This window comes from Vombatus ursinus, unplaced genomic scaffold, assembly GCF_900497805.2.
Source record: "Vombatus ursinus unplaced genomic scaffold, bare-nosed wombat genome assembly UNPS02012602.1, whole genome shotgun sequence".
Lineage (NCBI taxonomy): Eukaryota > Metazoa > Chordata > Mammalia > Diprotodontia > Vombatidae > Vombatus > Vombatus ursinus.
In genome coordinates this window covers 414,853-427,468 of record NW_020952380.1, presented here as the reverse complement: position 1 = coordinate 427,468, position 12,616 = coordinate 414,853, and the positions used below count along the sequence as shown (strand labels likewise).

The following is a 12,616-nucleotide window of genomic DNA, read 5'->3' as shown; positions in this document are numbered from 1 at the left end:
CAACTTTGAAAGATTAAAAAAAAAAATAGAAAACCAAAGAGCTACCTTTGCAGTAGGTCTAATTGGACTTGGGATTCCTGAATGACTTTCTTGCCTTTTTCTTTCAAGGAAGTCACTTTCTGCAATAGTTCTTCCTTTCCAGTGGTTTTGATAAATGGTTCCAGTTTAGAAACCAAACCTTGAAGTTCTGCCAGATGACTGCGGAACTCATTTTCAGTGCTGAAAAATTCCATGTGACTTCTTAGGTTTTCCTCTGAGCCTTCCACATCCAATCCACTGCCTGCCAGCTGTAACAATTCTTGAGCATCCTCAAGCCAGTCTTTAGCTGTTTGAAATACTTGATAATACTTCTGACACAATTTATATACTTTAGTCAATGTGGCCTATAAAATAATAATTGCAGATAAAGTAAATTCAATGACTTAAGAATAAAGTCTCAATTAAAATGGATAAGACTTCTATTATAGCATCACTGATATAATTAGGTGATTTAATAATGTGCAATAAACTAAATGTTTCTTCAGAATAAAATAGCCATTCAACAATCCAGAAGTCAGTCTTCCAATAACCTCAAGCAACCAGAATTGCCTTGAACCTGAACAGGATGTTTTTTTTTTAAATTCTGTTAGTACAGAAACAGTCCCTAAGAAGGTAGCAATGCCAAAAGCAGCAGAGAAGAACTGATGAGCTGAGGAAGGGAAGAGCATACTCAACAATTCAATGTGATTAGCTAGTTGGCCAACTTGAAGAAAAGTAGAGCTCTTATAGTGCTACAAAAGCCAAGTCTCTGTGCAAATGATACAAAGTGTGAGAGAAATTGCCAAAGAAATGTTTTAAAGACAGAAGATTTAAGAAATGAAACAAGAAAATGGGGATAAAATGAGGTTAGGAGGTGGGGTTGACTGATGCAACAGGAATTAAAAGCTGAACAATCATAGATTTAGAGATCATATAATCAAATTCCACCATGTCCTTGCTAGCCATTAGTCTGAAGGAGCATGGAGAAATTGTCCTGCAGTGACAAGCCAGTAAAGGGAAGAGTCCTGTACTAGTGCAGTAGTATATACAAAGTGGTAATATACAGCTATCTAAGTGTAAGACAAAAATTATTCTAGGAATGGATAGATTCCAGACTTTGTATAAAATGTCTCGATCTCTTGTTCAATGAACAAATGCTAACCAACAATGAAAAAAAAAGGCTTTACAATTTATTTTTGAAATGAAAATCAGGTTGAATTGAACTACTGGTATATTTCTGATTGGAGGGCTGTGTGATTCTAAGTGGGACCAAAGATGAGGAAACTCAATATTTCCTAGTGAAAATTAGTCAATGAGTCAGAAAATTGCAGAAAACTTTGAAGGCTTGCCAAAATTGATTGTAGCCAGTACCTTGGAATTAAGTACCCTGAATTTTAGGAAAACCCTTATTTATTTAAGCAGAAAAAGGATATAACAGGTGGCTCAATGGATAGATTGGAGTCAAGACTGGAAGTCTTAATTTCAAATCCCTCCTCAGAAGGACAGGATATAAAGAAGAAAAAGGATAAATAATAAAATAGTATAAAGGAAAATGCATAGTTAGTAATCATGAATATGAATGTGATAAATTTACCCGTAATATGGAAATGGATAGCAGAACTGAATTAGAAACCAGAATCCTACAATATGTTGTTTACAAGAATCATTCTTGAAACTGAAAGACACACAGAGAATTAAAATAAGGGGCTAAAGCAGAATCTATTATGCTTCCGTTGAAGTAAAAAAGGCAGGGGTAGCAATCATGATCTCAGACAAAGCAAAAGCAAAAATAGACCTAATTAAAAGAAATAAGCAGGGAAACTACCTTTTGCTTCATAGACAATGAAGTAATATCAATACTAAACATATATGCACCAAAATGGCATAGCATCCAAATTCTTAAAGGAAAAGTTAAATGAGTTACAGGAGGAAATAGTAAAATTATATTAGTAGGGGACCTCAACTTTCCCATGTCAGAGAAAATCTAACTATAAAAAAAAGGAAGAAATTAAGGAGATGAACAGAATTTTAGAAAAAGTTATATATGATAGACCTCTGGAGACAATTGAATGGGAATGGAAAGGAGAACACCTTTTTTTCAGCTGCACAGATCACCTTCCCAAAAATTGACCACATTTTAGGGCGTAAAACCTCACAAACAAATGCAGAAAAGCAACAATATCAAATGCATCCTCTCCAAATCATAATGCAATAAAAATTACCTTCAATGAAGGACTATACAAGCATAGATGAAAAATTAATTGGAAACTAAAAAATCTAATCCTAAAGAATGAGTGGGTTAAATAACAAATCATAGAAATAATCAATTTCATTAAGAAGATGACAATAATGAGACATATCAAAATTTGTGGGATGCAAACAGTACCTAAGGGGAAATTCTCATCCCTAAATGCTTACATAAATTCAATGAGGGAAAGAACAGATCAATGAACTGGGCATTCAACTAAAAAAGTAGAAAAAACAGCAAATCAAAATACCCAATTAAACACCAAAATGAAAATCCTTAAAATGAGAGATGAATAAAATCGAAAATAAAAAATCACTGAACTAATAAAATGAATAAAATAGGAGCTGGTTTTATGAAAAACCCAATAAACAAACCATCAGTTAAATTTGGTTTAAAAAAAAATTCCTCCTCAGGTATTTACTGTGAAACTCTGAGCAAATCAATTAGCTTGTTTGCCCAGTTTCCTCAACTGTAAAATGGGGATAATAATAGCATTTACCTCCCAGTTGTTGTGAGTATCAAATGAGATCATATTTGTAAAACACTTGGCATAGTGCCTGGCATATAGTAAGCACCATATAAATGTTAGCTATTATTATTATTGTTATCATTATTATTATTAGTAGTAAAATATAACTTCTAGAAACCAGGGGACTTAATTTTCCTGGATTTTTAAAGATAGCACATATTTGTAGATTGATTACAACTGCAAGGATTTTCATTTTGGTGTTTAATTGGGTATTTTTAATTCGTTGTTTTTCTACTTTTTTAAAAAAAATAGATTGGACTGGGAAAGTAACATTGGCATGCAAGGACCAGGATGGGCAAAGATTTTTTTTTATTTTGTTTTATTTTCTGAGTAGATGTATCACCTATTTGTACCTTCACTGACTGATCATTTCAGAACCTCATGCTAACCTAAGATTAATAACAGACAATTACAGCACCCACTCTGAGGAATCAGAATGACAGGGATAATTTAACTTGGTCCTTGTTTGCCAATGTTACTTTCCCAATTCAATCTATAAGCCAAAGTGTTAGCCATAATAAAAAATGCTCTTTTGGAAGGAAATTCATGAATTAAGTTTATAAACATTGCATAGTACTTTTCATCTCATTACTGGTTTAAAAATAGAACAATAATAAAAGCAATCACTAGTACTTTAAAGTACTTTAAAGTTTGTGAAATGCTTTACAATAATATCTCATTTTACTCTTACAACAACTCATTAAGATATATGCTACTAGTATCCTCATTTTCAGATGACAAAACTGAGTCTGAGAGAGGCTAAGTGACTTGCCCAAAGTTCTACAACTAGTAAGTGGTTGAGGCCACATGTGTATTCAGGTCTTCATGACATCAGGCTGAGCACTCTGTCCACTGTACCACCTAGCAGCTTAAGATTTGGGGGAAAGTCAGTTGTATTATCATCTCTGTATATCATCTTCGGATTGCCAATACTATCTAGGCTTTGAAGTATGGCCTTTCCTAAATATTCAATACAAATGGTTGAAATGATGAGGGAAATTCCCTCATAAGTATCTTGTTGACATTTGAGGTCACATTTTGCTATAAAAGATTCAGATTTTATTAGGAAAGATTTGTTTTCACTCTATAAAGTCATGACCATGGGGAAAAACAAATAAAATCATTTTATCAGGGTACTTTTATGATCCATACAAAGTTTCTGAAAAGAAATATCTAATAAAAGCCTAATACATAAACAAATCCCTCAAGCTCTTCCCTGCATCCAACAAATGCAGTGTGTATAACTCAGTATACTGACCTGTCTGGTTCGGATGGCTTCCTGAACTTCATCATCTAGTTCAGAGAGTTCAGCAAGGGTGTTTTCTAAGTCAGCAGAAATCAGCTCCTTTGCTTTCAAGAATTTTTCCTTTTCTTTACTACTCAGTGCATTCATTATTCTCAGGCTGGACTGAACCTCTTCTTGGTGAATCTGAACCTTTCGGATTTCCTCTTGGATATTCTGAAGTTTCGTATCTAAGCATATTGTTCCATTAAGTTCTGCTTTCACACGTCTTAGCCAATCAAGTGAGCGGCAGATTTCAGTCTGGAAGTCTATGCTTTGAACCAGTCGACTTTCACACTCCATTACTGTCTCACTAATGCCTGAAGTCAGTAATGTGAGCTCCTCTTGCCATGCCTTAACCTGCTGATTTGCCTTCTCATAAGCCATGGGGTCAAGATTCGGAGAAAGATCTTCAAGATGCCCAGTCACTCTCTTAAGAAGAATTCCTGAATCTTGAAGGCTTCCAGCCAGTGAATGGTATGTTTTCAGTTTTTCTTCTGCAGGAAGAGTTTCCTCATTAACTTTGGTTTGCTCCTTCTTCACAGTTTCTAGCTGTTTCTCCAGCTGATGGCACATTTCTTCATGTTCTTGGTAAGCATTTGTCATATCTTCTAATAAGTTAACCCTTTGTTCTGTTTGTCTTTTCAGCTTGTGATACAGAGTAACAAGTTTGAGCATCTCATCTGGCTGCCATGGCTGACCTGTGCTACGAAAACCTTCCTTCTTTTGGTTCAGCTCGTCTACTGCTGCCCCAAGACTTAAAATTTCTCCAAGAAGAACTCTGCAAGCTTCTTGAAGAGACAAGGCTTCTTGTGTTGACAGATTAGTGGGGACTTTGTTCATGTTTACAAACTGGTCTTCCAGTTCCCTTAGAGATTGGAAAGTCAATTCAATCAAGGAGGAATATTCTTTCCGAGCAAGGATAGCTTCTTGTACCTTGTAGAACTTATCTTTGGCCAGGGCCACAACAACATTAAATTGTTGGGGCAAAGAATTCAGCTTTTCATTGAGGTAGGAATGGTCCATCTCATTAAGTGATGGCAAAACTGCTTGTCCAGTTCTTTGGAGGGTTAGCAGAAGGTTTTCAAATTCAAGAGATTGTTCAAGAAGGCACTGATATTTTGCCAGCTGGCCGTAAAGGTTAAAGCTCATTAAGTTTATTTCAGGAAATGTAATGATATCTGCTTGTTTTAGCCAATGACAAGTTTTATCAAAATCCTCCTTAAAATGCTTCCTAGAAACCAAATTCTTCTCCAGTTCTTGTAACCTTTGGCTACACTTTTGTAAAGCAGTGTCATAGATGCCCTGAAGTTCTTGAAGTTTATTTAATACTTCATCCTTTTCTTGGTCTGTTGCTTCCTTCATTAAATCACGCCCTTGAGCCCAAAGGCCAGTGACTTCATGCTGATAAGTTCTTAAGCTGGCTTGGGCACTCTTACAAGTCTTGACCTGCTTACTAACATCATCTGGCAATAGACAAATGTGTTCATGGAACATGATCTTTCTCTCATGCTGCTGAATTTGACTGCTAACTTGAAACACTGCCATGAGGAACTGGGTCTTCTCAGATAATGCCTTATTTAAGTGTTTTCTTCTCTGACCCACTAAATCACTGAGGCAACTGACGTGGCATTGTGCATCAGAGAGTACCTTCTGAATTAGTTGTCTTTCATTGAGGCCTAAATCAACCATCACTCTGTCAGCATCTTTGATGAGGGATTTTAAGATCATCTGTTTGGACTCCAGTTCACTGCAAATGGCAAGATGATCCATGAGCAAATTTTGAGCTAGATCGGGGGGAGGGCTCTGCTTGAGTGCTTCAACTATGCCAGGCTGCTGCTCTTCAGCCCACTCCGTTAGTTCCTGAAATCTGGACTGTACCAAATTTAGCTCCTCTAAAGTTGTGACTGACAACTGGATTTTCCTCTTAACAAGGTCTTCAAGCTGAAACCAGCGTTGTTCAAAGTGACTTGTCTGTTCTTTGACTAACTCTTTGTCATCTAGATTCAAGTGATCTATCATTTTCTGTTTCTGGTCTTTCAAGTCTTCAATAATGTGCTTTTTTTCTTGCAATGCCAACGTCAACTTTTTCAAAGACTCAAGGTGCACAGTTGTACTTTCAGCATCTGATCTGTAAAGAAATCAGCACATGTATAATCAGGTAAATATGTTCATCCAGTATTTAAGAACTTTCATATCCAATTCAAATAATTTTATATTTTTATTTCTTCCAACTATATGTCTTTAATTCTTGAAAAGTAAATAGTATAACAAATAACTTTCAACTAGGCCATTTGATAGCCTTTTGACAACTACACCAAAGCTTTCCTTGATCTAGGTCAAATATGCTTCTCCAGGTTTATTTCATAAACCTTTGTGCACCCTAAGGTCAGTTCAATTCAATTCAATAAATATTTGTTAAATACTTAATGTGTATAGAGCAGTGTGCTAAGCACTGACAAGCTGTAAAGTTTAGATAATACAAACTCTCTGACTACATAGAGCTTACAAGCTAGGAAGGGGATAGGACAAAAAGACAGATAACAACAACAACAAAAATAGAAATTTCTGAAACAAAGTGTTTTTTAAGGTCTGAAGAGGAAAACGTTGTTACCAGCCTAAGCAATCAGTGAAGAGAAGTCAGAATTTGAACTGAGCTTTTTACAAAAAAAAAAGGTACCTTTTACAAAGGTAGGAATTCAACAAATTAAGGGACAGGGAAGAAAGACCTTCCAAATATTAGGTACAGTGTAAGTAAAGGATAGAGATATAGGAAAGTAAAGAGCAGGGTATGTTAAGGGAACTGTGAATAGTCCAAGTTTCATGAAGCATAGTATTAAAATAGATTTGGAAAAGCAAAATGGTGCCCATCTATAGAGATCCCCAAAGTCAAGCAGAAGAGTTTGAACTTTACCCAGTAAGCAATAGGATGCCATCACGATGTTTGAGCAGAGAAGTAACATGACTAGATCTCCACGTAAGGAATACTAGTCTGTATCAGATGAAAGGATGGAATGGAGAGGTGAGAGTGGAAGAAGGAGGAGAGAGCCCATTAAGAGGTTATTGCAGTGGTATAGATGAGTGGTAATTAAAGCCCATACTAAAGTACTGTCAGTGGGAATAAAGAGGAGGTGGCATATGCAAGAAAAAGAAGAGATAGAGTTCACTTGTAAGCAATTGGAGATGAGAGGTAAGAGAAATTGAAGTCTTTATACCATATATAATCTAAATATATAATAATGTTATATATATGTACATATATGCATAATGTGTGTATATACATATATCTGTATATGTATGTTTATATACACACACAACCCATTATGATAGCATCAAGGTTTCAATTACAGTATTTTGGGCGAATGGTAATGCTACTGAGAGAAATAGTGAAAACACAAAAAGATGGTTGTTTTTGGAGAAAGACCATAAGTTAGTTACTATCTGTGCAAGTTTGAGTGTGAGGTGTGGTTGGAACATTCTAGTGGAGATGTTCTTTCTGCAGCTGGAGATTCTGGTCTTGGATGTTGGAAGAGAAGTTAAATCAACTGCATGGAAATGATACCTGAAGTTGTGCAAGAAAAGAAGGCAGGGCAGACACTGACCATGAAGAATTTCTTCTACCTTTTGACAGAGAGGGGAGAGACTAGAAGGAAAGAATGAGCCATCCATTTTCAGACATAGCCAAAGTGATTTTTTTTTTTTGCATGACCATATGTATTTGTTGTAAGGGAGGGCTTCTATTATAGATGAAAAGATGGGGAGTGAGTGGGGAGTGATAGACACACAAAAATTTAAGAATGTATTTAAAGCTATAAGGGACCTCAGAGATCATCTATTCTAACCCTCTAATTTTACAACTGAGGAAAATGAAGCCTAATGAAGCTAAATGACCAAACATTACTCATCAGAGGCAAGATTTGAACCTGCATCTTCTAACTCCAGAGTCAGTGCTCTTTCCACTATAATATTCTGTCTCCCTTTAGTGTAAGAACTTATGTAAAAGTAAACAAGAAGACTGTGAGTCAGGCATTGTACTCCTCTAGAAAGAAAGAGGAATCTAGCAGTAATAAAATTACAGCAAAAAGCATCTTGTCTAGGTGATGCAACCCAAGTGAATACCTAAGCTTCATGAAAGCAAAAGCTGTGTTTTATCCTCCCTTCTATACCAATGCTGCTGCTGCTGTTTGTCTTTCATTCTCAAGGAGGACCATGATATCAGGGAGGTTGTGCCATGACATGCGAGTGAATCGGATTTAAGTCAGGGAGGGTTGTCTATACCATATGTTCCTTGCAAATAGTAGCAACTTAAAAAAAAATAGGTGGAATGCAGGAATATTGTTATATTAGAATTTTCCATCTCTCAATTTAAGTAAAAAATCATGCTGTATTCTGTTGGAGGAAAACTGTAATCCTAGCTACAGGGAAGTTGAGGCTGGCTTTTTTTTTAAACAGCAAAATTCTTTATTTGCTAAGTCACAATAATCCTAATCACATCAAAGCTTGCAAATAAAATTATTTGCAAGGAGTCAGTCACTGAGAAAACACACTACAGTAAGGAAAAGAAGCAAACAAACAAAAACTCAGCTGCACTGGGTTATACCAATTGGGTTAATATGGTGAGTACCTAGGTTGCTTGAAGAAGAGGGGGACAGACTAGATCAGAAACAGAGCACATCGGAACAGTAAGATCAGCCTATAATTAGCTCCTGTATTTCCCCTGGTCTAAAGCAAACAAAAATACGAAAAAGAAAGAGAATAAAAAGTTCTTATCTAGCATAAGAATTCGATTCTATTTGGTAAAACATTTCAATTTTGTCCTGGAGAAGAGCCTTCTTTACCTGGCCAACTTGTCCCACTCTTTAGTAAACTTTTCTAAGAATACTTCAACCACATTCATACGATCATGGTAATCTCTTGTCCTTTGAAGATCTTCCTCTCTTTGCAAAAGCAGATTGTTGGTCTGTAGGCAGAGGTCTATCCACTGGTTACTTAAATGATTTATTTCCTTGTGTTCAGGTGACTCTTGTCCTTGTGTTAGTTTATTCACCTTTTCAGTTACAGCTGTTATGGCTGCCTGTTTGGATTGGAGCTTCTTAACAAATTCCTGAAGGATAAATAAACAAAATTAAATTCAAACACTTGCTTATTAAATAAATGATTTACAGGTCCAGATGGGCCAAAAAACATTACATTTATGGAAAATAATTGAATCAAAATCATGATAGAAAAATATATAAAAAGCCATGTTTTTAATTAATTACTTTTAGTTTTCAACATTCACTTCCATAAGCTTTTGAGTTTTAAATTTTCTTCCCCTCCCTCCTCATCTCCCCTCCCCAAGATGGCATGCAACCTGATACAGCTTCTACATATACATTCCTATTAAACATATTTTCACATTAGTCATGCCATAAAGAAGAACTAGAACCAATAGGAGGCACCACAAGAAAGAAGAAACAAAACAGAAGAAAAAAAAAAGAGCAAATAGTATGCTTTAATCTGCATTCAGACTCCATAGTTCTTTCTCTGGATTTGGATATCATTTTCTATCATGAGACATTTGGAGATGTCTTAGATCCTTGCATTGCTGAGAAGAGCTAAGTCTATCAAAGTTAATCACCACAAAATGTGGCTATTACTGGGTACAATGTTCTCCTGGTTCTGCTTACTTCACTCAGCATCAGTCCATACAAGTCTTTTCAGGTTTTTCTGAAGTCTGCCTGCTCATCATTTCTTATAGCACAATAGTATTCCATTACATTCATATACCACAACCTGTTCAGCCATTCCCCAATTGATGGGTGTCCCTTCAATTTCAAATTCTTTGCCACTATAAAAAGAGCTGCTATAAATATTTTTGTACATGTGGGTTCTTTTTCCATTTTTATGGTCTCTTTGGGATACAACCCTAGAAGTGCTATTGCTGGTTCAAAGGGCATGAATATTTTTATAGCTCTTTGGGGGTAGTTCCAAACTGATCTCCAAAATGGTTGGATCAGTTCACAACAACCTTTAGGAAAATCACTTTCCTTGTTAAGTGGAGGATGGATTGGAGTTGGGAGAGACATAGAGCAGGTAGATTCATAAGCAGGCTCTTGCAATAGTACAGGTGTAAGGCAATGAGGGCCTGTACCACAGTAGCAGCAGTGTCAGAGGAGAAAAGGTAACTATGCAAGATATGTTGTGAAGGTAAAATCGACAAGCAACTGATTGGATATGAAGAGTGGGAGACGGAGTAGAGGAATATTTGGTCAAATATTCAGTTCAGTTCAATTCAATTTATTTAATCAAGTGTTATTGAATCCCTACCATTTTCCAGGCACATCATACTAGATGCTGATGATACAAAGACCAAAGTGGGGGTGGGAGTTAAGGAGGAAGGTCAGGTACAGCAGAATTTGGAGACAGAGAATCAAGGAAGTCAACTAGGAGTGCTCTGTGGTAGCAAAGAAATACAGTGAAGTCACTGTAAGGAAAATGTAAGGATTATAAGGGAAATGAGTATGAAAAGTAGGACTAATTATTGCAAATTATAAATCTTTTACCCCATTCAAGATCTCCAATGTATTGAGTGCCACTTGACACACAGTATCTAGTACCTTTGAAATACAGATATCCCTGTTTAAACTCATGAAAGTCAAACAGATAGCATCAATGACTGATAAAAATCAAAGGACATAAGATACTCTTTATCAAACATCACTAGATGCCCATTTGTTTCAGGAAATGTGATTTGTGAGATGGTAAGTATGTGGTTGGTAATTGCAAAGAATACATAAAGTGGTGTTCCTTTTCATGGTATGCTGGTTTTTTCCCATTAGATCTTAGTCTTTTCTAATGTATAATGAAACTGAAATAGATGGTTAGAAGTAAATTAGAAACAAGAATTTTGTTGTTTAGTCATTTTTCAGTTGTGTTGGACTCTTCAGGAACCCATATGGGGTTTTCTTGGCAAAGATACTGGAACTGGGAGATAAAGATAGGCACTCATTATTTAATTGCTGTAGAAAACTCACAAAGAAATCCCTGACCAGCACAGGTTGGTACCTTTTCTGCAATTCTCTGGATTTAGAGAATTGCCTAAAGCCCTGACAGCTTAAGTGATTTGCCTAGGGCAGAGGGGGGAACCTGCAGCCTCAAGGCCACATGTAGCCCTGTAAGTCCTCAAGTGTGGCCCTTTGAAGCCAAACTTTACAGAACAAATCCTCTTAATGAAAAGATTTGTTCTTGTAAAACTTGGACTCAGTCAAAAATCCATACTCAGGAACCTACAAGGCCACATGTTCCCCACCTCTGGCTAAGGTAACAAAGCCAAGATGTGGCAGGAGACAAGGCTGGAACCTAGGTCTTCATGGCTCCAAGGCTAGTTCTCTATCCCCTATACCATGCTGCCTCTCTAGGAGAATATTATAATGAATAAGTATGGTGGGTGGGTAGCAGGGCTAAATGTTGCAGAAATTTTAGAACATGAAGAATAAGCTTGATACTATCACATTTATTTATGAGCTGATCTCTCTGAGCAATGCTCATGTTGCCAATTCCTCTGCATTCTAAAGTCGATAGCCATCTTTCTTAAATGCATGAATTTTAGTGGTAATAAGTGGCAAACAGTGAAGTCCTATGTAGACTTGGCAGAAGGAGGACAGTATGCTAGAAAAGCAGAACTATTTGGCCCTGCAAGCTACAGATTTTCTCCAAGATCTCCAAGGCAGACTTGTTTGTACAAAGTGCCTTTTGACAAACTGTTACTAGACACTAGACTACATCAGCCCACAAATTGCTCTATGAGAATTTTTCCCTATGAAGCATTAGAAGAAAACAACATAGATTATGTATTAGTAACAATAGCAAAAAGAATATTTTATTGCTATCCTTTGTAGAGATTTTAGTGTATGCTTTATGAGAAAATATTTTTTCATTCCCCATTATATTTTGGCAGTTGAAAACAATGTTCAGGGTTAATGTAAAGATGCTTATTAGTTATAAAATCTTTGGGAAAATGACAGAGGAAGGATATTTAGATCCATATAGTTACCTTCTAATTCATATAAATTGATATAAATTCATATAAATTGACTAGAATAATTTTGTCTTACATTTTAATCACAATGCAGGTTCCACTTCCAGGAGCCAAGATGGCCGAGTAAAAAGTAAGTTGCTCTTAACCTCCCTTACCAACCTCTGAAAGCCCAGAAAATATTTCCCCAGGAAAAATCCTGGAACAGCTGAATCAGAAGAAGGATGGGGTGCAGCAGTCCAGTAGCCCAGGTAGCTTGAGTGATTAATGGGAAAGGCCCCTCTTGTACTGGAGGAAGGGGAGCAGTACAGAATGGGAGGTGTCCCAGCAAGCTAGTGGAAAGCCCCACTCAGCATACTAGCAGGAGATCCTGAAATCCAGGTGGTAGAGCAAGCAAATACCAACACCTGGACCCCTGAGCGCCTCAGTGAAGGTGAGGGAACTGGTGGAAACCAGCTCAGAAAACTACCAGGTGCCTTGGCATTCTACAGCAGTCTCCCAGTGCCTCAGCAAAACTTTGTG

At 36.6% G+C, this 12,616-nt stretch overlaps 1 protein-coding gene across 1 annotated transcript in view; it reads right to left on the bottom strand.

Moving 5' to 3' along the window:
- The window catches only part of SYNE1 (spectrin repeat containing nuclear envelope protein 1), a 552,931-nt gene that overhangs the window by 200,228 nt on the left and 340,087 nt on the right, over window positions 1–12,616 (bottom strand). Inside the window, exons 76-78 of the mRNA XM_027857999.1 lie at window positions 8,916–9,181; window positions 4,054–6,208; window positions 46–383 (exon numbers count right to left, since the gene is read on the bottom strand). Coding sequence (XP_027713800.1) covers window positions 46–383; window positions 4,054–6,208; window positions 8,916–9,181 — 2,759 coding nt within the window. The remainder of the gene's footprint in view (window positions 1–45; window positions 384–4,053; window positions 6,209–8,915; window positions 9,182–12,616) is intronic.